The sequence below is a fragment of the Parambassis ranga genome, chromosome 6 (assembly GCF_900634625.1).
Source record: "Parambassis ranga chromosome 6, fParRan2.1, whole genome shotgun sequence".
In the NCBI taxonomy this organism is placed as follows: Eukaryota; Metazoa; Chordata; class Actinopteri; family Ambassidae; genus Parambassis; species Parambassis ranga.
This window is the reverse complement of record NC_041027.1, coordinates 11,010,819-11,035,427: the sequence shown is the minus strand read 5'-3', so window position 1 is coordinate 11,035,427 and position 24,609 is coordinate 11,010,819. Positions and strand designations below refer to the sequence as shown.

At 42.4% G+C, this 24,609-nt stretch overlaps 2 protein-coding genes across 2 annotated transcripts; both read left to right on the top strand.

Annotated features, from left to right (window-relative positions):
* The first annotated feature begins 2,449 nt into the window (after positions 1 to 2,449).
* On the top strand, positions 2,450 to 14,652 carry vstm4b (V-set and transmembrane domain containing 4b). The gene is made up of 8 exons (XM_028408752.1): positions 2,450 to 2,501; positions 3,267 to 3,674; positions 10,115 to 10,168; positions 10,339 to 10,446; positions 10,524 to 10,557; positions 10,634 to 10,758; positions 12,008 to 12,072; positions 12,444 to 14,652. Exons 1-8 carry the CDS (start codon positions 2,450 to 2,452, stop codon positions 12,567 to 12,569), a joined length of 972 nt encoding a protein of 323 aa, XP_028264553.1. The 3' UTR covers positions 12,570 to 14,652.
* A 6,083-nt stretch (positions 14,653 to 20,735) lies between these two features.
* On the top strand, positions 20,736 to 24,127 carry lrrc18b (leucine rich repeat containing 18b). Its single transcript, XM_028408775.1, has 6 exons — positions 20,736 to 20,786; positions 20,945 to 21,050; positions 22,583 to 22,832; positions 23,059 to 23,364; positions 23,408 to 23,555; positions 23,913 to 24,127. Exons 2-6 carry the CDS (start codon positions 21,004 to 21,006, stop codon positions 24,125 to 24,127), a joined length of 966 nt encoding a protein of 321 aa, XP_028264576.1. The 5' UTR covers positions 20,736 to 20,786; positions 20,945 to 21,003.
* The last annotated feature ends 482 nt before the right edge of the window (positions 24,128 to 24,609 follow it).

Genomic DNA, 24,609 nt, shown 5'->3' with positions numbered 1-24,609 from the left:
TGCACAAGAACCCTGCAAAAGTGACACCTGAGTGGAGGCGCAACCAGGCGACCCATCGTCTCCTCACGTTCAGTCGCACAAATGTCAAACTACAACTATTTAACCTCATTTACCATCTTAATAATGTCCGTCACTCTTGACAAAAAGAAAAATAAATATGGCTGCAAGCAGCAAAGGAGGCTGAAGTAACTACAGCAACACAGTGTAGTTAAGTCAGAGAAACGATCTTTAGCATTCCAAGGATTCACAACACAATCACATCGCCCTCTAGTGGCCAAACTGCACCAAATTGTGTTGTGAGGTCAAGGATAATGGGACCAAGTTTGGTTATGATACAGCAAAGCGCTGCCTAAAAATGAGCTCACTTCCTGTTTGGCGGCTTCGCCATAACATTTGATTGGCTGTGATGGCTGAACGCTTTGGCAGACATAAAAAAATCAAGTGATAAGTTGTATCAGCAATGGTCTGAAGATCATCTGTGCAAAGTTTCATGACAATCGGGTAAAATATGTGGCCTAACTGCTGCCAGACAATCCCTCAATGTTTAAGGGAGGATTTGTATTAACTTAATGCATTTTAAAGTGTCTTAATACACTCCTTCTTTCGCTTGCTTCTTGGAAAAACGAGCTGCTCCACTGACACACATACTGCTCTGATTATTTAGCAACACTCAGCAGAAACTGAGGAAAGTATCTTCACCACCAGGGGGCAATGTTTACCTCAAACAAACTGCTGTGCTGTGAGCTCTCTGTACTTTTATTACATGAATAAATCAATTTAAAAACATAAATAAAACTAAGTGAATGGAATGATGGTTCTTTCAATCCATTTATAGGAAGATGTAATTAAATATTTTGGTATTAATTGATTAAAATATTTAATTGCAATAATGTGTCTGTGGATGCTCCCAGGTCAAGAGTTTAAATCGAGGCAACTGGACTCAAGGATTTTTTAATTTTATTTTTTTTTTAATACGTTTTGCCACTGGTTAATGTCGGTTAACGACCTGAAACTGTGCCAGGGCCCCGTGCAGTACTAGTTAACGGCCCATTGTTTTGGTTTGAATGGGTGAAACCTGCTAGGAAGATGATGAAAGGACAGTGTTGTAGTTTTTGCTCCTGTCTTCGTGGGTATTGTTTGTGCCCACTGTTGTAGGGTCCTGGACAATTTCAATAATGTTAATAATTAAAGGGCCTATTTTTTAAATTTCTAATACTGCAGAGGAGTGGAGAAAACTTGCTTTTTGACAAGACTACAAAAACGTGAACAGTATATCCATCAATTATAATCTGTATTGAAGCCATATATGTGCTCATATTGCATTAGACAGTCATCACACTGCTCTGCCATATGATCTATATCACCACACCAGAAGTCTGTGTGCTTTGCCAAGTTTTTCAGACTGAGTGTTTTTTTGTTTTCAGCCCACAGACGGATGAAGAAGAACCAATAAAAAACGTTTCTAATACCCTGGTAACTCTGTATGCAAGCATGGAATAATAACTAACAGATGTAGTCATTGTTGAAGTACTACTGTTTACTACAGTTTCCAAAACTACAGAAATTCCCAAGAACAAACATTCTTAATCCATAGGGTTTGTTATGACATCATCAGGCACTGATGACTCTCAGGTTCTCTCAGGTTTGATATAAACCTGCAAAGTGCCCTAAAAAAATCCTGAGCTGACAGACGGCTGCACAAAGATTCACTGTGGGCTCTTGTTACACAAGACAAAAACACAGTGGCAGAGTGTTGCAGGCACAATGGTCGCCTCAGTGTTCAGGACTTTCTTTTGAAGATGAGTAAATCTGAGGTTGTTGCAGTAGATTAAAAGTTTTTCTTCATCATCTCATTGGCCACAGAGTCTCAGAGGTCCCAGACTGCAACCCTCCTCCTCCTCCTCCTCCTCCTCCTCCTCCTCCTCCTCCTCCTCTGTGTCAGCATGTGTGCGTGTGTGTTCCAAAATAAAAGCCTTGACTGAGGTCTGCGCCCGCCGTCCTCCACAGCTGGAAGTGTGATTTGCTCGGCGTCAATCTCAACAACACTCCCCTCTCCTTTCCTCTCCGCCCTCCATCCTGCACAGGAAATTACATTTCCCACTCTCTCTCTCTCTCCCCAGAACCAGAGGTGCCGTGTGTGTGTGTGTGTGTGTGTGTCCTCACACATGCTCACCTGTCTGTTTCTGTCTGTTCTGCATGTATATGTGTGTGTGTGTGAGTGTGTGCCAAATGTGCTTTTACTGTGTGTGACAGGACGGGGAGGAGCAGAGGGAGGTTCTGAGTAGAACCAGAGCGTCCAATGTTTCATATTACACTCCTCAGCTGGGGCAAAAAAAGAGAAGAAGAAGAGGAGGAGGAGGAGGAGGAAGAGGAGGAGGGAGACCCGGGGCTTCTTTTCTTTAGAGACATTTAACTGGGAGTGTATGGAGGCTGCAGCCGCGGCAGAAAAATGAAGGTCTCCTCTGTGATCTTCGCTCTCTTTACCCGAGCCCTGTTTGGAGGTAAGAAAAGCTCGTTTTACTTTAATGTGACAAAGACAAAAGTTTTTTCTATTTTTTTTAACTTTGCAGAAACTTTTCAGAGGTTCTGTCTGCTGTGGTGAGGTGATGGTGAGGAGGTGGATTTATTCCTGCTGAGATGTTTTTGTTGAGATTGCAGGCTGTGTTGGCAAGAAAATAACACGTTTATCAAAGTGGGACATGTTTGCACTCATGTGAAGGCATTTCCAAGTGAAAATTGGTGGTTTTCCTGCGAGAGTTTGAAAGTAAAACGGTGCTGGTAGTTTCACCTCCTGGTTAATTTAAGTGACCTCCTCTCCTCTGTTTTGTTTTGTTTTGTCAAAGCTGTCTTAATTACTGGACGTGCTGTGCTCAGTAAAATGCCTGCGTGTCATGGAAAACTGTGGACTATAAAATAACCAAATGCTGAAAAAGCAGATGTCTTCAGATGTTGTCACGCAACACACAATGAAGTTCCTCTCAACTTCTGTACATCCTACGTACCGTCACAAAGGCCAAAAATAACACGGCTGTCATCTCCAGAGGGAAGAAGGCTGTTGAGCAACAACAAACTCACCACGACTGAACCATCAGGCTTCATCACCCAAAACATTTCCATTATAAAAATGGCTGCACATCAGGACAGTCACAGCTTTCTCCAGCACAGGTCCTCAGGCTTGTCTTTAAGGACACCCAGTGAAGACATGCACTGCTTAATCTGACAGTGTAGTTAAACTCTGTGATTAAACTTATGCTTTGATTTCCCAGATCTGTGTTTGGCCATCAACGTCACCATCACTCCCTCCCCCTTTACGGTGGCCCAGGAGGGTCAGAACATCACGCTCACCTGCGTCGTGTCTCAGCGACGCCGCAACTCCGCTTTACCGGTGGTTAAATGGACCTTTCTGCCAGCAGGCACGGATCGACCGGAGGACGAGCTCCTCATCGCCCGTGTGAACATGAGGAAGGCCCGTTTCTATGGTAACTACACAAAGAGTTTCCCGTGGCCCAAGCTGAAGCTGACGGTGGTGAAGCAGGGAAAGATCTTTGATCTGCTCATTCTGAGCGTGTCCGAGGGGGACCGAGGACTCTACATGTGCCGGGTGCAGGAGTTTAAAAAGCACCAGGACCGGTGGAAGGCCTCGTCCAACTGCACCGCTGCTACAGAGCTCAGAGGTGAGGAACTAAGGCACTTTGATCATGACAGTAGCTGCCTCAGCTGACTGCCTAATGTGGATGCTGTGATGGTCTTCATGGTCACCAGTGAGATGAGGTTGTGGAAAGTGACTGAAAAATTCAGAATTGGGGTCCAGGATTTATAGTGTTATAGTGTTGCTGGATAAAACAAGTCATTGAATTAATAGTAATAGTTAGTGGAGTGAGAGCTCTTACCGTCCATACAAAATCTTTGATCAAGGTTTAGGTTTTTGGGTCAACTGGTTGCCGCCTCAGCGTGTCATACAGATGCCACGTGGGCGTGTCATACAGATGTAACGTGGGCGTGCCTCTGCAGGACCCGAACCCGGAAGTAAACATCTGGATTTCTTCTTCCACAATATCCAAGTTTTAATCGTTTCAGGAGTCGCGATAAACGTGACAGTCCTATCGATGTCTGCCCAAATATATTGCGAGGCCAAATGTAAAGAGAAAACACGTCATCACTGGAGGTTTGATGGACCAATAGACTATATATTATTAGCATCTGCTAGCTGTGATCAGGTAGTTTATATGTGGCTGACTCACAGCCAGGAACCAAATCTTATCACTGCCAAATCAACAGTATGATCAACACAAATGATAATGATAATGACATAAATATATGATAATGTACGCGCACTATAAGCAGTTATTTATCGGATTGTTTCGTGCCGCAGTATTTTGATCAGGCAGATGAGCGGTCACCTGAAACCCTCTGGAGACACCGCTACACGTTTGTCTTGAAATTAAAAACTTTATTGTTAAAGTTTGTCAACGTTGATCGCTACATTGATCAAGCGCTGAGGACATATATTGATCCTGAGTGAGGACGGAAGTAAAGGTGATGAGTGTCTTCACCAGGTTAACTTGTGACAGTCTCACCTGGCTTAAAGTTTGACGCTAAGAAACAAACGTGTTTACTGACCACTTAACACTTAGTTTAGTGACATAAGTGGTACACAGTTAAATTAATCTAACGCCATGCCTACGTTACATTTGTATCAGCGGCAACCGGTTAATCCGACACACCTGTGCATCACTTCAATGAGTGACTAGTTAGCTGTTAGCTGCTAGCTGCTAGCTAACTACGTCCAAACCGAGGCTAATTAACATTTAAGTACGAACATGGGGCTTACATTTAGTTTTATACATGATAGCATGAAGAACGCCTGTTTTATGTATGTATTCAAACATTGTTTCTGTGTAAAATGACCTTTTAAAAACATATTATTATTATTATGACGTCATTACGTTCTGTTTGCGTTCCTCTAAATAGAATAACATTGATGTGAATGCAGTCAGCTGGAACAATCTGGACATTAACTTTTACACATGCAATTCAATGTGTAAGTAATCCAAGTATTCAGATTACGGTACTCTAATGTAACGGAACACATTACAGATTACATTTTAGGACATGTAATCTGTATTCTGTAGCTGAATACTTTTTTAGTATCCGTCCGAACACGGACTAAAAGATAATTAAACAGAATGTGGACGTACGTCTATGAAGTAAATGGTTTGATGTTCACAGGCTGAGCTGTTGGAGCTGTTTGTCATTGGGGATCAATTATGTGGCTCCAGTAGCAGCAGCTTTTCTGACCACATCTGGATGATGTCATTCATCTTGGCTGAATATGCTGCTGGAGAAGCGGTTTCTGTGAGCACACTGCGCCACCCAGCTTTGGATTTGGGAGGGGAAATGTCATTGGTTAGAAACAAGCCTGAGATAAAAGGATCCTCCGTCTCAGAGTTTTGCGGCTCTGCTTGAGTGAATGATCTTGGAGGAAGAGCAGAGAGTGTGAGGCTTTCGCTGCCGCCGCTGGCACTCCAGACGCTCAGTGGAATGGATGACACATTCATTGGTAGCAGATACTACGCACAGGTCCTTATACTTACAGTTTAAATGTACTTTAACACAGAGACAGAGAGACTGTGGACTTTTGTGGTGTGTCAGATTGAGTTTAATGGCAGCTAGGACAGGGAGCTACAGCTTAACAATCTGACAAATGTATTTCCTGCCTTCTATTTCGTGTTGCCACCTTTTGGACCACCAATAGAGAGAAGACTTCTAGGATGAGGGGGAGTTGAGATATGGTATCTTGTTTTAGCTTTTAGCAGCAGGCAGACAATGCACAATGAAGTTGTGAACAGCTAATCCGCACTTTATAATAGTGTTTCAGTTTGTTTCATCTTCGCAACCATCTGCTCTAATTTACCGTAGTACTGTCTTCCTCCCCACATTTTGCTCACCACATTTTCCATGGAAGCGTTCCTACGGGCTGCGACTTTTGGGGTGTCAAACCCAGCCAAGTCTGGGCCCTCACAGACACGCCGTCCCCTCTGTGAGCTGTTGACGTTGGCTTCGACACGGAGTTTCCCTCCCAAAAGTAGAACAAACAGAGAGAACCCAGAGACGCTCAGCAGAAATGGAACAAGAGATAGTTGTGCTGAGGAAGGTAGAACTGGAATGTTTGTCTGCAGTGACAGTGGAGTGGGCAGCTGGCTCCTAACCTTTTGTGGTTGAGGATGTGGGAAGTTATTTTTATCCAAGGAAGCGCAGGACCATTATGGTTTCAGTGATAATAATAAAGAAGCCTACACTAACATATCTGGATATGAATGACAATATACAGTATGTAGTGTATGTGAGGAGCTAACATACCATAATATATTCTTCTGTGGACTTTTTAGTGTATAAATTACTTCTGAAAATGAATAAGAATATCACAGATTACTGGTCACACTGTACAAACATTGTGACTTTATAGCAGGGGTGCCCATTACGTCGATCGCGGAGGTGCGGGTCGGTCGCGTGTCATTTAAAAATGTTTTCATGTTAGTCTATCACCTATTCTCATGGTGCCTCAAAGATCTTTTATAACACAGATGTCTCACTCTGTCCTGATCACCTGCGCCGTTGCTGTTTGTGTGTGTATGTAGTAGCATGTGAGCTCTTAGCGTTAATATAAGACCTTTGGGGCAAGTTTTTGGGCCGTGTTAACAAACAGGAGAGACAGTTGAGTGCTGCGGCCGAGAGACAGAGGACTGTAGCCCGATGCCAGTTCAGACTGGATGCTGCGCTGTGTTTTTATAATGTTCTTCAATCATGGTGCCGGTGCTCTGGCTCGTTAGTTAGTTAACTTGTTAGCTAGTGTCTGCTAACATAAGTCCGTCTGTCAATGACAGGCTGATTAACATAACTAAAGTAGGAACAGCTGCTCAAAATGGATGGATGGATAAAGTAGGAAGACTTTGCTTGCTGTCAGCTAGTTTGATCATTTAAAACACAGTAAAAATAGGGATTGTTATTTTCTATTACCTTTATTTATCATCCATTTAGCAGCCTCTCTCTTCACGTATTGCCCACAGTCTGCCCCATGACACACAGAGTTGACTGGGTACCTTTATAATATGTTTGTACTCAAAAATGTAATTTAACTACACATTGTCATTTTTAATTTGATAAAGATGTGTAATTTTAAGATTTCTTTGTTGATTCTTTTAACCTTATTATATACACACTCATCCGAACATTGATTATTCTGTTTAAACCATATAGTATACTACTATGGACGAACCTTCTGTAGCGTTGCCCGTTGGTTTCTGAAGGGCCACTCCAACGTAGCCATGTCACCGAAATCCAAATACAGGCGAGAGTGTTAGTGGAGTGTTAGTGGAGCTGAGATGGGTGGGAAGTCACAAAGTAAGAAACTAGCACTATGAATTAGCCCCTGCCTGTCACTTAAAGAGGTCACACACATGATTATGAGTAATTTTAAGTTCTAAAAATAAAAAATGCGCCCCCCCCTACACAAAGGGGACCCCTAGTCTGCTATAAAGTTGGCCAGTTTAACATGTGTCAGAGGTAAAAGAACAGCTGTACGTACGTACTGCCCTCCATGCTGCTTTCTGTTGTTTACCAGCCCTGTTCCTACTAACAGTTGGAACAATGTGAATGTAATTGTTTTTTTGCAAATTGACATAATTTGCAAATACACTGATGCACTAATTTCAGTGTAAAAATGGATATTTGTTCAGTTATTTTCACTCCCGGACCAAACATTACATCAGTTCGACTGACAGCTGTAGTGCGTCATGATGCTGATAATGTGTGGGAACCAGCATTTAAGAGAGTGTGCTTATCTCCTGATAGTGATTGTAGAAAATAATGATTTAACTTGTGAAAAATGGGACTGAAGTTGATGTTTTCATGTTCAAGGGTGATATTTGTTGCTCTTTTATGGTTTTCGCACCTTAAAGTAACATAAAACCTTGGCAAATCCAGTGATCATTAGCCCTGGGGAACCGATACGTAGTCCAGAATCTGCCTTGTGTAAATCATAGTGCACAGGCTGAAAGTCTAAAAACAGGAAAACAGCCCCGTTTCGGTGCAGCGGCCCAGCAGGGAGTGGAATTTCTTCCCACTATCCAGGCTGCGCGTTGACAGCTTTGATAAACATCAGCTACACATTTGAAGGGTTAAAACCACCCGTGGGACCGTTTCTCCTGGTCCCCCCTTTCAGATGACATACAGCAGATAACCGTGTGTTTCTCTGACATCAAACTATTGGAATTCTCAGGCTGGGATAACATCAGGTGACCAGGTGTTTCCACACAAAACCCCCATTACTCTACTTACTACTATAATAAACACATCCAGAGGGGTCAGAGGGTTTGATATAGGGCTGCGCAGGGACACCGCCTCCTCTTGGCATAAACAAACCAAACTCGTAGGTATTTCTATAACACGTGTGGGCGATTGTGAGCTAACGAGGGTGTTTCGAGGAGGTACTCGGATGTGGCGTGCATTTAAGTATAGTAAGAAATCCATGAGGAAAAATGGAAATCGAAACCGCAAGCGTCTTTTTAGACCTTTTTTTTCTGTAAGAAAAGAGAAATATGAGTAAGAAGCCAACAAAATAGGTCTATGTTTATGTTTATAAAGGAGACACAGTGAAGTGAGCAGAGACACTGGAGGCAAAGGAAGGCTAAAAGTGGATTATTGTTTCTTTACTTCAGTTCATTCTGTCATTTCTAAAACAGTACATTGAAATGGTGATTGATTCAGTCACAGAGGGTCATTATTCAGCATTGATGTTTACAGTGTTGGGCACAGAAAGAAGTCTACAGCCTCTGAGGGACACAGAGTAGTCTCATGAATGTTTCCACTGTAGCCTGATGCGGTCTTCAGCCAAACAAAAGTCGCAGTAGAAAAGAAGACGTTTTGTTGTGATGAGGATAGAAGGCAGTTTTATGGCACCCAGCACAGCAGATTTATCTGATTCACAGTGATTCCAGAAGGCACAGCTGCTGCACCGACAGGGCTACACAGAACCTGACGCACTCATAAATGTCAGAGATGTTAGCAAGATTTACAGCAAGTGAATAATTTACCGTGGAGGATGCCATTTGAAACAAATCTGTTTTAAATATCTCACATAGAAAATGTGCTGCCGCTTGCTACATTTCTACCACAAGGTTAGAGATGCTATAAGTAGCAAACTGTACACTGGTAGGTTAATTAGTAAAAAAAGTAGAAATGACTGTAGCTTCTATACGCTCTGAGGCATGCAGGCTGGCGTGCCGGCTGGTTTGACAGTCAGCCAGTCTGCCTGTGGGAACATCTCCAGCAGGCGTGGTGGCGAGCCTACCCGTCGTCAGCTGCTGGCGGTTTGGGATATTTCAAGATGCAGTAGTGGGTGTCACTTCACAAGCCTCATACCACCACGTCAGTAAGAGTAGAGTGGTGTGTTAGGACTGCTGTGGTGAGATCTGGTGGAGAAAGTGTGTGAAGTGACATAGCTGGGATTCTCATTACACAGAACTCACAGGCCTTCAGTTCCCCATCACTGTTTACTGTCTGTGTCCTGGTGAAAGTCACATGTAAGTCATGATTTAGTGAGCTTTCCCTTATTTAGGACTCCTTTATGTCTAGTTGGAATTATGTTAACATGCTAAGCTCATTATTTGTGTTGGCTTTTCCCTGGTTATTAGCATTCTATCACTTTGTATGAACCCCGGGAATGTTTCTGTTGTGTTGTGCTGTATTTATATCATATTATGTACTTTCATGTTGCTGCGATTTCTTTAACAAAACACTGAAAGCCACGTCTTTTATTCATCATATTAGACAGCAGGCTGCACATGAAGTTGTTGAATGTGTTTATTTTTATTTACCCTGCAGAACTTTTAAAAGGTCCAGGCTGGAAAACATATAAATGCAATATTTATAAGACTGAGGTGAGAGTTTAGGATGGTTCCTCTTCTCACCCAGCAGAGGTTAACCCCTGTGAATCACAATCACGCAGGGAGGAGGCCAACTTTTCTTCTGTTTGCTTTGTTTAGTCAGCATGTAATCAGACAGCCGCAGTGATGACTTCGGACTTCACGTGTTTCTCTTTTCCTTTTCTCTGCAGTGCATGTCCTCCCAGCCACCAAGGCCAAAGAAAGCCTGTGGAGCTTGTTTGAAGGTAAGCTGTGATATTTTTAGTGTGTCTCTTTGTGTGTGTTTTTACAGTGGACTGGTGCTGTATTGACCTTAGTTGGTAAAAATAACCCAACCAAAAGGATACAGCCTGGAATTAGTTCAGCCATACATGCACTCCTTTAGTTTTAACTAAGATTTTTGTGTGTGTTTCAGATGTGTACCTGTGTGCGGTGCTGATCTGCTCAGTGGGTCTGCTGTGCATGTGCATGTTCACTGTGACGGTAACCTGCCAGTACATACAGAGGAAGCAGAGGCTAAAAGGTTAGCGGTCTCCAGCATGTTCCTTCAACCATCTTTAAACCAAACTAAGGACATTAATGTGGGTTTTATCTTTGCAGATAATTACCTCTTGGTCAAAAGTCCTCAGAACAGGTAAGATTTTAAGTGAACACATCTTCTTGATACATGTATGGATGACTGAACTTGTACTTGTTTTGTTCCACTCCAGTTCAGGAGAGACCGTCACCAGTGTGGTCAGTGTGTCTCCTGCTCTGCCAAAGAAGGAGAGAAGGTACAGGAAGAAAAGGAGCAGAGATTACCAGGAGGAGATACCACCAGAGATACCAGCAAAAGGTACAAATGTCTGGATTGTTCACACAATTTGTTCACACAATCCAGACATTTCACTGAAACATGTAGAAAAAGTTCACTCATTCATGTTAACGATGGAGTTCCTTAATTTGGCAAAACGTATTGAACTCAAATACTCTGCTAATCTTCTGCAGCATTCCTGCAAAAAATGGAAAAATTAAAAAAAAATTGTGATTTTAGTGCCAATTTAACCTTTCAATTCTCCATAATTCTGCCGTATTTTTTGAAACTCACTGCGGTGATAGAGGAGACCTTCTTTAATAATAATCCAGTGAAATATCTGCTGCAGCTTCTATGGATTATTTATAGTGATTTTTTAAAAATGCAAAATTTCTCAAAAAAAGGGGATTTTAGTGCCAATTTAACCTTTCATTTCTCCATAATTCTGCCGTATTTTTTCATGAAACTCATTGCGGTGATAGAGGAGACCTTCTTTAATAATAATCCAGTGAAATATCTGCTGCAGCTTCTATGGATTATTTATAGTGATTTTTTAAAAATGCAAAATTTTTCAAAAAAGTGGATTTTAGTGCCAATTTAACCTTTCATTTCTCCATAATTCTGCAGTATTTTTTCATGAAACTCACTGCAGTGATAAAGGAGACCTTCTTTAATAATAATCCAGTAAAATGTCTGCTGCAGCTTCTATGGATTATTTATAGTGATTTTTTAAAAATGCAAAATTTCTCAAAAAATTGAATTTTAGTGCCAATTTAACCTTTCAATTCTCCATAATTCTGCAGCGATAGAGGAGACCTTTAACAACTACTTTGTAGTTTCTTGCAAAAAAGGCACATTTTATTAAAAAAGGGGAGGATAATAATATAGGCACTTACTGCTACCCACCACTCACTGTGTGCCACTCGCCACTCGTTTTTCAGGCCTATAATATTGTTTTATTACATTTTATTAATATCAGAGGGCCAGTTGAGAAAGAGACAAAATTACGGGCAAAACTGGGCACACAGTTAGTGACATAAAATAACCGATCATAAGTTGGCCTGATGAAGGAGGAAGATGAGGAGAGTAGATGGGGGATGGTGAATGGTGGTGGTTGTGTTGAGCAGCATATCTTCCTAACATTCAGATGTTTTCTTCTTGTTCAACATGTTACAGTAAATTAAATTCAGAGCAATCTTTCAAATCGGCATTCAAACTCACATTTTCCTCAGGAAATGCTTTATCTAGTTAAATTTGCTGCTTGAAACCACTAACTTGTTTTTTCCTGCAGCTCCCATTGGAGACAAAACACACAAGCCAAAACTTTTAAAACCACAACCAAGGAAAATCTTGTTGGTGAGTAACTATCATTTTTATTTTTTGCATGCTTATGTTGGCTTTCACTTGTTTATTTTTTATGTGCAGTGCATTCAGCGCTGCAGAAATCTGTACCAACAGTACACATTAGTTGGTACCTTTAGTCTATTTACCAGTCTAGGGGAGTACCAAAAATGTGCCACGTTTAATTATATAATTGCCACTGGAACCAATTAAGTGGCCCTGTGGCATCTTGGCACCATAATGTAACTCAAAATACTACAAGAGCTTATTAAATTTTTGGTTACCTCAGCCCAATTCCCTTTAAAGTATTGTCTCCACACAGACTTGTAATTAACTTAATTAACATTTGCTTTTGCCACTGACTCCGTCTTTGACCACATTTCTAGCCGAAGATAGTGGAGGAGAATTTGACCTACGCGGAGCTGGATCTGGTGAAGCCACTTCCGGAGACCAAGGCATCTTGTAGCGGCACAGTGTACGCTCAGATACTGTTTGAAGAGCAGCAGCTATGAGAGGAACACAAACACCATTAACTGTGCCTTATGTAAAAAGTACTGTCTATTTATAATCTGTGTTATTTTGTATTCAATTGGTTTGTGAAGGGAACTGTACATAGGAATTCATATGAACTTTGGTATAACTTCAATTTATGATGCAAAAAAGGGACATTTCCTTTTATACTGGAATATTTTATTTTGCAAAGGGATGTTGGGGGTTTGGACAACTCTGCATTCTTATCAAATATATTAAATGTGGTGTTTGCAGCTTGATGTCAGCAGGATAAAGTTCATTCTGCATCACAGTCAGTGACTCTGATTCAAGCTATGAGCTATCAGGGCGGCCTCTGATTGGTCAGTCAATTCCCATTTTCAGCCTTTGTATATATTTTTGTGTGAGGGATTTTGCCGTGTAGCAGTGGTGAGGAGTCCTGTTGCTTCTGGTGGGGTGCTGGTAGAGGTCTGGTTTGCCCTCTTCAGATACCCACTGTTAAATCTCCGGCCACAGTCAGGGCTGTATCCCGGTGGTTAGCCAAGCAGTTTGCAGGTCAGAGAGCAGTGTCTGTGTCCGCCTGTGGCGGAATATAAATGGAACTGAAGATGACTGAGGTGAACTCCTGGGGAAGGTAGCAGAAGGACTCTGCGTTTCACTGTCAGTAGTTCCAGGTTCTGTGAATAGAAACAGAGAGGGATGATAACATTCTTGCTATCACACCGGTTGTTGTTTACATACAGACACTGCCTCCCTTCGACTTGCCTGAATCAGCTGTTCTGTCGCCACGATGAACGGTGTGGTCCGGGATCGAGTCAGCCATGTCTTGGTGAGGCTGATGTTGCAGTCCTGTATGTCTCTCTGGAACTTGATCCTAGCTCTGAGGCCGGCTTGTTCTCCAAACATAGTACTGGAGCTGGTATGACCCTCTAGTTTAAAGTAAGAAAGAAAAGAATTCAATCACAGATACAGGTAGCAGTATTGTCTTAGTTCAAGGGCTGCATCCATTTTGGATGCATTTTGGAAACCCCCTCATCCGTTGTTGTGCATTATCAGATGTGATTTACTCCTTGTGTTCCCAGCGATATCAGCGTCACTGCATCTGTGTTCAGTATGTGTGTCAGGCTGCAGTTTCTAATGACTGCTCAACAGAGTTCATACTAAACCTGCAATTACCCCCCTCCCCCACCAAACAAGCAAGTATGTGAGGCCATACGATCCCTTTCAACTTGTGCCAACATCAACTTAACAGGCTGTTAGCAACACCACACACACTTATATACATATCAGGGTGGAATTACATGAAGGCTCGTACACAAACGCTCACACTGCAAATCCAGAAAGCTGCAAATAATTGTGACACCTGATCTATGACCTGTTTTCGGGCTGCCTCACATTCAATTTTGTGGCGATTTTCTCATAGCAGATAAGAACCAGAGGCCATATTGGCGAAAATCACAACATACCTATGCTATGGTCTCCTTACTTTCTCACTTTCCATGAGTGTGAAACTACTTTGGACTCTTTTTTTCCATTTAATGATCCTCTGGACTCAGCCATTTTAAACGGCGAACTTGAAACCCAGACACAAAGGCACCCAGTCCTTCCCTCTGCTATCTTATAGAGTTATCCACGCACTTTTTACTGCTCCGATCCTCCTGTTAAGCTCCACTATGGCTGCCTGTATCGCTGCAAATGTACCACATATTCATACAGCAACATGTTGTGTCCTTCTGTCTGTATACTGTGTTACAGTGTAAACCACTGCTGACCTCTGCATTTGTTCTCTAATGTTTGCACAGTGTGTATTATCCCTGTATGAAACCAAGTGACTTAAAGTGACCTTTCAGCGGTGGGTAGAAGTGGCTTAAAAATGCCCTTAGACTGTGAAATGTAAAGTTTCTTCCAGACCACAATGTCCTTAATGGGAGTCGGCGTAACTAGAACCATGTGTGTGAATTGTGCCTCTGTGCTCTCTTCCTCTCTCGTTTCCCTCCCTCTGCCCACCACTGACCTCTGCATTCATCAACATTCCAGCATTTCTGCCTGTGTGCGTTTTGTACATTTCATTTGTGTATCGATAAATAAATATCAAAGTGGATGTAAGCAGCAGCTTTAAGAGAAATGCTTTTTATCCTTAATTTTCCTTAAAGTGCCAGACACTCTGAGATGAACAACATCTGTTACCAAAACATGAAGAGATGTCTGTGTACCGGTGGTTTGCAGATATCATATAATATTAGCATGCTAACCTGCCTTCAGACCAACATAAGAGGAAGAAGCAGCTTGTGCATTTAAAGTAAAAAAAATCATTGAACAACCATCTTCTAAAAAGGCTGTGAACAACTTAGAATGCTAAAGTCTCCTACATTTTTGGCTTAGAATATGCTGTGAGCAGCCATGGATGGGTGTCAGCTCCTCCTGTGGTGGTGAAAGAGCTGTAATGAGAGAAGGGGAGGGGGTCTTAATGTTAGGTTTAGTTTACACGGACAACTGCCAAATTGTTCCCAAAAAGGAAAAAAAGGAAAGGACAAAAGGAACCCCAGGGGTCTTATAAAAATGTCTCACCCACAAAGAAAACACAGATCAGTAGTAGATGACCTGGTTTGAAGGGATGTGGTCCAGTAGCAATAAAAATTCAATGAGTTAAGAAAATAAATTGAATTTTTTTTTTAAGTGGGTGGGATTCCTAAAAGGAGGGAAGGGATTTTGTGTGTGGAAGAGGAGGCTGGCAGACCCAGAACTGAGACAAAACCTTCTTGTCCAAGCACAAACTGACAGGCTGCTCCCTTAAAAATAAACAAGTGATGTCACCGGTGAAACAGCCAAACAAAACCCATTGTTAAAGTTGTTGCATGTGTCCGCACTCGTTTCCGTCTCATGCATGCCACCATAGAAATACAATGCATAGTAAACACACACTCTACAAGCAGCATATCCTGTGTGGTTACAGTAATGCATAGCTACACTGGCCTCAGGGCCAAAAAAACACAATAATGAAAGACTTCAGCAAGTGGAAATCACAGGAAGGAGGAATTAGATTAAGGCTCCAAAGCAGCATCCCGTGTCCATGTTGGAAAAGTGACCGTGTCCTTCTTGATCTCTTTGTTAAGTACAACAAGTCTCTAAAACCCGACGGCTTTCCAGCAGCTTGAGTCTCAAAAAAACACTCTGGCAGAGTGCAGGACGCCTGCCGCATCCAAAGAAGCAGTCAACCAGCCCGCGGGTTAAAAGGTTTACTCAAGACTTCACATTGTGAGGTTAAAAATATTCACTGTGTTCGTCCGCTCGTGAATTACCAAGGATGGAGACAGTGGAAAAGGAAAGAAAACATCAGTACAAACAGGAAGTTTTAACAATGGGAAGAGAAACAAAGCTCATTCCTCTGCACGCCACTTTACATGTCTGTTGTTAAATCAAAACAGTGAGGAGCTGCTGCATCTCTCTCTGCTGTTGTGTTGAGCTGCAGGACTAATAAGAAACAGCTCGTCAGGCTGAGGCTCACCATCCGGCTGCCCGTCACCCCCTCTCTGAGCTCCCCAAAGTGATGAAATCATACCGGACCAGCTTTCAAGATTAGCACTCAGTAAGAGAGGCGGCAAGGGTTTGATGAATGATGGTCCTGCTTCCTGGATTGGGGGCCTCCAAAGTGTCTCATGGTTTAAGCTCGCTGAATCAGATCAGATTCATTCTCAACTTGTGTGCGTTAATGTTATTATTTCTTGGAACTACTTAAGGGTAACATCGGGTGTTTACAAGTGGAAGACTCCGTACGTACAGTAAAAACCGAGTGCAGTTCCTTTAAATATCCACCTGAGGCTGGCTCCAAAAGTCTGTCAATCCCCACAGAAGTCCGTGTTAAAACGTGCATCATTTGGCAGTGCCAGTCAATTCTCTCTTATAAACCTCTAAAACACTCCAGCTATCATGTGATCTGATGGATTTAACCAACCACACACACCGGCAGTCCTGGTGGACTTTGCTGGACAAACATTTACAAAAAGGAAAAGGAGCTCTTTGAAGTTTCAGACCTAAAGCAAGGGTAACACAAGAGTCGGGGAAACCACATGAATGCCTCAGCCAGCGTGGTGCCAGCTTTCCTAAACATGTCCAACACACTATCACTCATTGCTGAGATTAACTCTTTTTTTCCCTTTATTTAGAGACTAAACAAAAAGCATGCAGGAGGAGGAGGAGGAACTTGACTTTACTCAGGGATGCAGCTCATTCTGTGTCTGATCCTGATTGGAGAGGTTCATGGTAAAGTCTTATATATATATATTTTAAATCAGAGTGTGATCACATGGCAGTTAACAGCTTTCTGTGATTAACAACGTGTCTCATGAAGGCGTCAAGGATACTACGAGAGCCCAAAAACTGCACAGCTGGTAAACTGGAAAATGGTTCAAACTGCTGTAAAGCAGCTGTGAGAGAAGAAGGGAAGGAAAGGAGTGACTGAAAAAGGACATCCATGCAGGAAAGACGTATATGAATGATGACATACATGACATGCATGACATCAGCACTTGTTATTTGTCATGTGTTTCACCCTGAACCCAGGGATGGACTGTGCAGGAGGGTCTTGGTAAACCAAATAAAGGGCTGCTGAACCACAACTGTGCTGCTTTCCTACCTGGTTCCACCCCAGAGGGGTCACTACACAACAAAAACAGCTCCAATATCAAGCAAATAATAAGTATGCAATAAAAAAATATTAAAGCCCTCTGATACTTCATGCTGAGTATAAGCTGAGATTGTGGCGATATAGCTTAGTATGCATAACAAATAAAATATAAAATAGATTCCTAGACAAACAAAAAATAAAATTCATTAAAAAATAGTTTTTTGTTACACTACTGTGTGCAGTAAATAGCTCTCTCACACCCTCTATAATTCTCACACATGTACACACTGAGACACGCCGCTCACATTTCCTATCGTTAGATGTAATCTGAACTTCTCTCTGCACTACCTCACTTAATTAGGTCAGCACCATTTCCTCCTGTGTGAGCTCTCCTGACCTGTATTTCACAATGCAAAGGGAAACAACTCAACTCTGGCTGCCTGCTGCTTCAGCAGAATAAAGCTATAAATAAAAAGAAAGATACAATCAAACAGGAAGCAAACAGGGGTTTGAGCGTAGCTGAAGATTATGAAGCATACTGCATGTTGTGGCAGCTTTTTCCACGGTCTGCAGTGGAACGTAACCACAAGCAGATTCTCCTCTTCTACCATCATTTAACTGAAAACGTGATGCTACGCTCAGATTTATATAAAGACAGCACCATCTGCTGGTAAGCAGGCGTTACTGTTATTCATATGAAGAAAAAGTGGAGAACTGGGACAGCTGAGTAATTGTGGTCACAATGATCCATACCTTCACATGTTTATGCACATATGGCACAACAGTAACCATTATTATTATTATTATTATTATTATTATTATTGAAAACATAGAGACACTGAGATGGGTCTAAGTTAGCCCAGGTAAGCTACAAGTTCAAAATATTGAGCTAAAACAGGCCAAAATATAGTGTGCTAATATCATCATTCAGGCAAAATACACACATGTGACCTGAGAAAAGGTGCCACGGTTATGTAGACTGTTTACAACTGGACACAGTCTTGGCAAGAAGCCACTGCTGCCGCCACAACCTGGAACACCCCGCGTCCAGTCTGGTGAGTAACCATTAAGCAAAGATAAATTAAACAGTGACCTGTCGTTCAGCTAAAACAGCTTCACGCTATAATATTTTGAATATCGCGGTGTCCGTGCTGCAGCTGTTAGCTAAACTAGCTAGCTGTAGCTGCTGTAATGGCTCCTCTTCTGAAGACGTCCGACCAAAGGTTCAACCAGCGCACGGTAATATCGCAGTGTTAAGGGAGAATTACTTGTTTTATAGGGGTGGGACGGTTCAGGAAAAAAATCCGAACCGTTCGGTAAACGTGTTCCGGTTCGGGGTGCGTGTTAGGGGTGGGCGAATCGATCTAAATATCGATAGTATCGATACCAAAGTCAGGATCAGTAATTACTCGATACTAGCGTGATGAGATCGATATTTCTGTGGAAGTTTCTCTTCTATACCTTCAGCAGCTTTACTCGTATTTACTCGCAGTGCAGACAACGCTCCTCTCTCACTCTGCTCAGTGCGCAGGCGCACTCCACCCCTCCCCTTCCTTCTCCACTCTGCCGGAGCAGACAGAGCTCCTGATTGGCTGTAAAGTACAGCTAGAATCATGGAGATGGCAGAGAGGAAGAGGAGCGCTGTTTGGAGTTATTTCACAGCGACAGACGAGAAGAAGAAACTGCTACTTGTGAGGTGCGGAGGAAAGCGACATGCCGCTGTGGAAACACAACTAATTTACACAAACATAAAGCAGCAGAGCCCAAAGACCTCGAGCTGCAGAGTAAACAGAGGGAGGAGGAAGAGGCAGATCCCCAAACATGAACCAGAGACAGAGGTGACTGACAAAGGCTTTACTGCAAAACACTCATAAATATCCAGGAGATGATTTAAAAAAGTGAAGGTTTAGATTGAGTAATCTGCAGCATGAATTAATGGTGTCGTTCTGAGTGCTGTGATAAGACATGCAATTTTAGCAGAATGACTGAACAGTCATCATATCACCAGCTGAAATAAATCTCGTTTTTCTCAAATTCCAAAATATATCTAATAATTTAATTATATAAGTTTATATAATGATATGTATTTCAGTATGGTTAATATAAAATATGCTTTGGTGATAACTGTTGAAGGATCTTTATTCTTCATATTTAGGCTCCATGCAGGTAGGTGTTAAACTTTTATAAAAGTATATTAGTCATGCTGTTTCACCTACATGATTCACAAAGAGCCATGGCTGTCACAAGGAGCATTGCTGACATGATTGTGAAGTTAAAATTTCAAACTTATACAGTTCTGCACTTTTGTTTGCAGCTTGATTTACTTAACAAATGTGTCTTGTGTATTATTATTCTGCTAATCACGATAATCTATTTAAAGGCAAAAAAGAAGGCAAAAAAATAATTATTTATGATCATGAAATTTCAAAGTAAAAGTATCGGTATCGGTATTGGTATCGGCAATACTGGCCCTGTATTTACTTGGTATCGGATCGATACCGAAATCTTCAGTATCGCCCACCCCTAGTGCGTGTTCTGTTCGGTTCTGGACATGCGCATCAAGTAATACAGGGAGGCCTTTTTACCACAGCATATAGACGAGTGTTGGCAACTTGGCGTCTCTCTCGCTACATTTGGCGGCTTTTCCAAACTTTTTTTTTTTAATCAAAAGCAACTAGTGACTCTCTCTGGTGACTTTTGGAGACTGACGTGAAATCATTCTGCAGTCAGGCTACTGTCCTCGACAAGCAGCGACCGTGAGCTCCTCCCCCGCATCAACGCACTCACAGACGGTCACTCTCACTGTAGCTTCACGCAGCAGGTTCAGCTGCAGGCGGAGCAGAGAGACCCACAGCACTCTGCGTCCAATCGTGCACAAAGCTGCCGCTGGTCCCGTCATGGTTTACAGAGCGGGATGTAAATAGCATATTTCAATGGCAAAAATAAAATCAAAACACGGACATCAAGTTAGCTTAGCCTAGCGTAGTCATAGAGTTCAGGCTGTCCAACTAGCATACTAACACACGTTCTCTGTCCGACTGTGTGTGTCTGTGCATGTATGCACATCGGGCCTCACAGCAGCGCAGAGAGAAATGACATGCTGCCGTGCAGATAAGATAAATAACATGAGCTGTTTAGTTTGTTTAATAAAGGAACAAGGGGTAGACCTGTTCTATAGTAAAGGTTTTCTTAAATGGCTTCTGTTATGATCTGGTGCTATATAGAAATTTAAAAGAAATCAAAAAGAAATCACTTGACCTGATATATTGATGGGGAAACTGATTCTTAAATATGTTGAATGTTGGATAATTAGGATGTGTTAAAAGTAGAAAAAACCTACAAGGTTCAACAAGGTAAACCGAACCGAAACGAAAACCGTGACCTCAGAACCGTGATACGAACCAAACCGTGGATTTAGTGACCCGTTCCACCCCTACAAAATACTATTACATATTTCAAGTTCATTTTTGGAATATGAATCAGAATGATATGGAGAAATACAATTGGTCAGCTAAATATTTCTTTGCCCTACAGAGTTGAATCCCCAAAGGTTGTCATCAAAGGTCTCATTTACCGTTTAGGAGAAACTACAAGCGCCCTGGTCAGAAACTTTAAGGTTAGTATAATAATGAGTCTTCATTGATATGTGTTAATTAATGTAATCACTGCCAAACATGGTTATAAACTATGGAACACTACAGGGTGAGATTCCTTTTGTCTGCTCTCCTGCCTTGTAACATGCAGCGTGAAACTAAGTAATCCTTATATCTGCAGGATGCTGCTGCTGGATCCATCAGTGCACAAGCAGAGTCGGCAGGAGAAGCCATGGAGGAATGACCTGCTGTGGGGCCAAGATGGGTCAGCTGATGAACTTACTGATGTAGGTATTCTGGTTGAGAGCGTCACTGCTCTTAACAGTTTTTGGACCTTAGTAGATGTTAGAAGATTTAAATTTATAACAAAGTTGTATTGGACTGGTATTGTTTGTTGTTATAACTTATATGCAAAGTGACACTGTTCTTAATGAATTTCAACTATATGCAGAATTGAGTGTGCTCTCAGCATGTACATGTTCACATGCGATCTGTTCCTGTCCAGCCTCTCACATCTGCAACACGCTCAAATAGCGCAAAAAGTCTCCACATCCTGTTCATTAAACTTAGGGACCAGACGCAAATTATTTAAGACGCCAGATGAATTATCATTCAACTGTTCCTCTTTTAACAAGAAATCAGACAATTTTCCGTCTTTAATTAAATTCAGACGAACAGACTCCAAATCCAATTTGGCCATTTCAGTTTGCTGTTTTATTTTTTCCAGTTCAGCTTGTTGGCGCACACTCTCCAATGCCAATGCTTTTTCTTTTTCCATTTCTAAACGTAGTTTTAGCAATTCCTTCTGCTGCTCAAAACTAAATGCTGTCTTACCTTGCACATTACAAGATCCAGCAGCTGCTGCCGACGCAAACCGCTCCACCTGTGCAGATTGAGCGACAAAATATCCATTTCCACCAAATTTTCTTTTATAATGGCCTTAACATTTTCCTTTAACCTTTTATCACCTACTGTTTTTATATTTTTACCAATTGATCTCTGGTGCACTGCTCCAAAAACTCCTCTGACGGGGAATTAAAAAAGTCATGATTACATGAGAAACCTCACGCTCCTACATAGACAAAAACAATCGAAAAATTGTGATGTTTTGTGCCAAATGGTGCCAATTAAACAAATTGAATACCCCTCTGACTGCCTAACCAAAACTACTTAACTCAACCCTAGTCTTCAGGGGGCTACTGATGGCGGGTACTTACGCACTGTAACTCCTCTGAGACAACCAAGCGACCAGCACGCTGGCAACTCGTTGTGATCAGGGATGTGCTCCCGAGCTAGGCTCTAACCACTTTGACCCCCACACTACAGGTGTGCACACGAGTTCCAAAATGGAAAACGCGTTAAGCCTACAGGGGCATCAATTGTAAAAACACAAGCACCTGCACAAAAAAACAAGTCACAACTTACCGAGAAAAATATTCTTCTAAAGCGTGCACTATAAACAGTTAAGGTTAATTGGCCAACAAACCCTGAGCTTGAAAATACAAACATCCAAAATAATGACGCAGCCTCAGCGTGACGCCGTCGACAGGACCAAGCGGGAACAGGAAGTGGAAACTGTAGGGACGAGGCGGGTCTTAAAAAGGAGCGGAAGCAGTGGCCAGCTGTCTCCAATCTCCACTCAGCACTCTTCCAACCAGGCAACCTGCAACACTGAAAGGGGAAAGACAAGACAGACAAACACAACACGCAGGAGGCCCAAGCGGAGCACCGGGGCCATGACACAGCTAACTTGTCTCAGCACATCAGAGCGAAAACTGTTTGCTACAGACCGCCATCATTGTTCTGTGTCTCCCTGCAGCGGCATGGCGAAGGGAGAAAAGGCCAACAAGCAGGCTAAAAGTAAGCCGATCACTTTGAAAATGGCTCAGAGCTGCATGGAGCTGTCACTGAGCGGTAAAAAGCGCCTGAACCGGAGCTTAAAGAAACTGCCCAGGGTGCCGAAGTGCACCCAGAAGATGTGCGACATAGACGAACTAGACCTAACAAAGATTCCAGATTTCATCGCGAACTTCATGAGCATCTGTGTTCTGGATCTGCACAGCAACTATGTGAGTACAGCTGAAAATTATACTTCATTAAAGGTTAAACCTGGTAAAGTGTCAGGGACGGATAGAACTGAACTATAAATAAAAAAATAAAGAAGTCCAGAAGTGTGGATGTACATAATAAATATTGGTACTGATTGATGAATATTTAACAAGGCCAAAGTGAAAATCAAAGTAAAGGGTTATTATTATTATTATTATATTAACTATAACCGTCTTTGTATCACAGCTGAAGAATCTCCCTGCAAGCATTGGACGCCTCCAGAACCTGCTGACACTAAACCTGCGTAACAACCATCTGAGGAGCCTCCCTAGAGAGCTCGGGCCGCTGCAGAAACTGCAAACGCTCAACCTGGGCCTCAACCAGCTAGAAGAGCTTCCTACCTTCATCGGTGCACTAAAGGAGCTCCGGTACATCAGCCTCTCCAAAAACCAATTCACCCGGGTGCCCCGCTGCCTCTTGAAGCTGCATAAACTGGAGGTCAACCTGAACAGGAACCCACTCTTCAAAACGCAGATGGACAGCCAAGAGTCAGTCCTGAAAAGGTTACTGTTAATCTGATTTATTCTGGTAGAAGGAAGTCATCTTGAATTGTCCACAACCTCGAACCAAGAAAGAAGTCCGCTCTTTTCTGGGCCTAGCAGGATGGTACCGACGCTTTGTGCCAGAGTTTGCCACTATCGCAGCTCCCCTCCCTGCACTGACAACCAAAGATCAGAAGAAAGGTAAAACTTGACTTTGTCTACAGTTACAGCCAGTTGGACTGTGTTGGGTAACATCATCTTTCAGCTAACTTGTCTCAGCACATCAGAGCGAAAACTGTTTACTACTACTACTTAAACTACTTAAACTACCACTACTTAAACCTGGTAAAGTGTCAGGGACAGATAAAACTAAACTAAAAATAGAAAACAAATAAGTCCAGAAGTGTGGATGTACATAATAAATATTGGAAGAAGAAACTGAGGAAGAAGAGACAACAGAAACTGATGAACTGGCTCTTACCCACCTTACGGATAACCAAGTCTCTGATATCTTGCAGGTTTTACAGCACGTACTGTGACTGTTTTCTGGCAACCCAGGGAGGACAACGCTCATTGAGCATGGTATTCGACTGAAGGGTGCACACCCAAGTCGCCAGCGACCTTACCGGATTCCCCAGCAGTTAGTAGGAAAACTCAGAGAAGAAATCGAGAGCATGCTGGACCTGGGAGTAATTGAACCATCAAACTCAGAATGGTGCAGTCCCGTTGTCATCGTCGTCCAAAAGGATAGCTTTCTGCGGGCAGGGTTCTAGAGTGCGACCAATTTGGTCGCACGTGCGACCTAATTTCTTAATGGTGCAACCAAAAAAAATCCCAGGTCGCACTGGCGCAACCAACTGTTGGAGGGAGAAAAATTCTCCGTGAACCTTAAAAGTCTCTCTGTGGTTCAACAACAGACACACACTAGGCCCATATTGCGGTCTAAACCGCGGGACCTCCCGCCCTTCACTAATTCTGATTGGTCTCCAGCGTCATCTTTTACGCAATTCTGATATTCCTGTATGTGTGTGTGTGTGTACTTTTGTTAATGCGTGTGCTGCAGTCTGACCTAGATGGAGAGGGGTGAGTAGTTTAGGCCCGTCAGATAAACGTGGATGTAGCCGCAAATCATTAGAGAAGATGAAACTAACGATTGACCACTTTTTTCTTAAAAATGTTAGTTCTGATTCGTCGGAGAATCATAACCAATGCTCTGACACCGAGCCATCAACCTCCCAGGTTATGTCAAGCGCTG

Coding starts and splice junctions, on each gene's coding strand:
- vstm4b (XM_028408752.1), top strand. CDS start 2,450: ATGAAGGTCTCCTCTGTGATCTTCGCTCTCTTTACCCGAGCCCTGTTT. Junction 10,558..10,633: donor GTCAAAAGTCCTCAGAACAG/GTAAGATTTTAA, acceptor GTTCCACTCCAG/TTCAGGAGAGACCGTCACCA. Junction 10,759..12,007: donor ACCAGAGATACCAGCAAAAG/GTACAAATGTCT, acceptor TTTTTCCTGCAG/CTCCCATTGGAGACAAAACA.
- lrrc18b (XM_028408775.1), top strand. CDS start 21,004: ATGACCTGCTGTGGGGCCAAGATGGGTCAGCTGATGAACTTACTGAT. Junction 22,833..23,058: donor TGGATCTGCACAGCAACTAT/GTGAGTACAGCT, acceptor TTTGTATCACAG/CTGAAGAATCTCCCTGCAAG. Junction 23,365..23,407: donor AGATGGACAGCCAAGAGTCA/GTCCTGAAAAGG, acceptor TTCTGGTAGAAG/GAAGTCATCTTGAATTGTCC.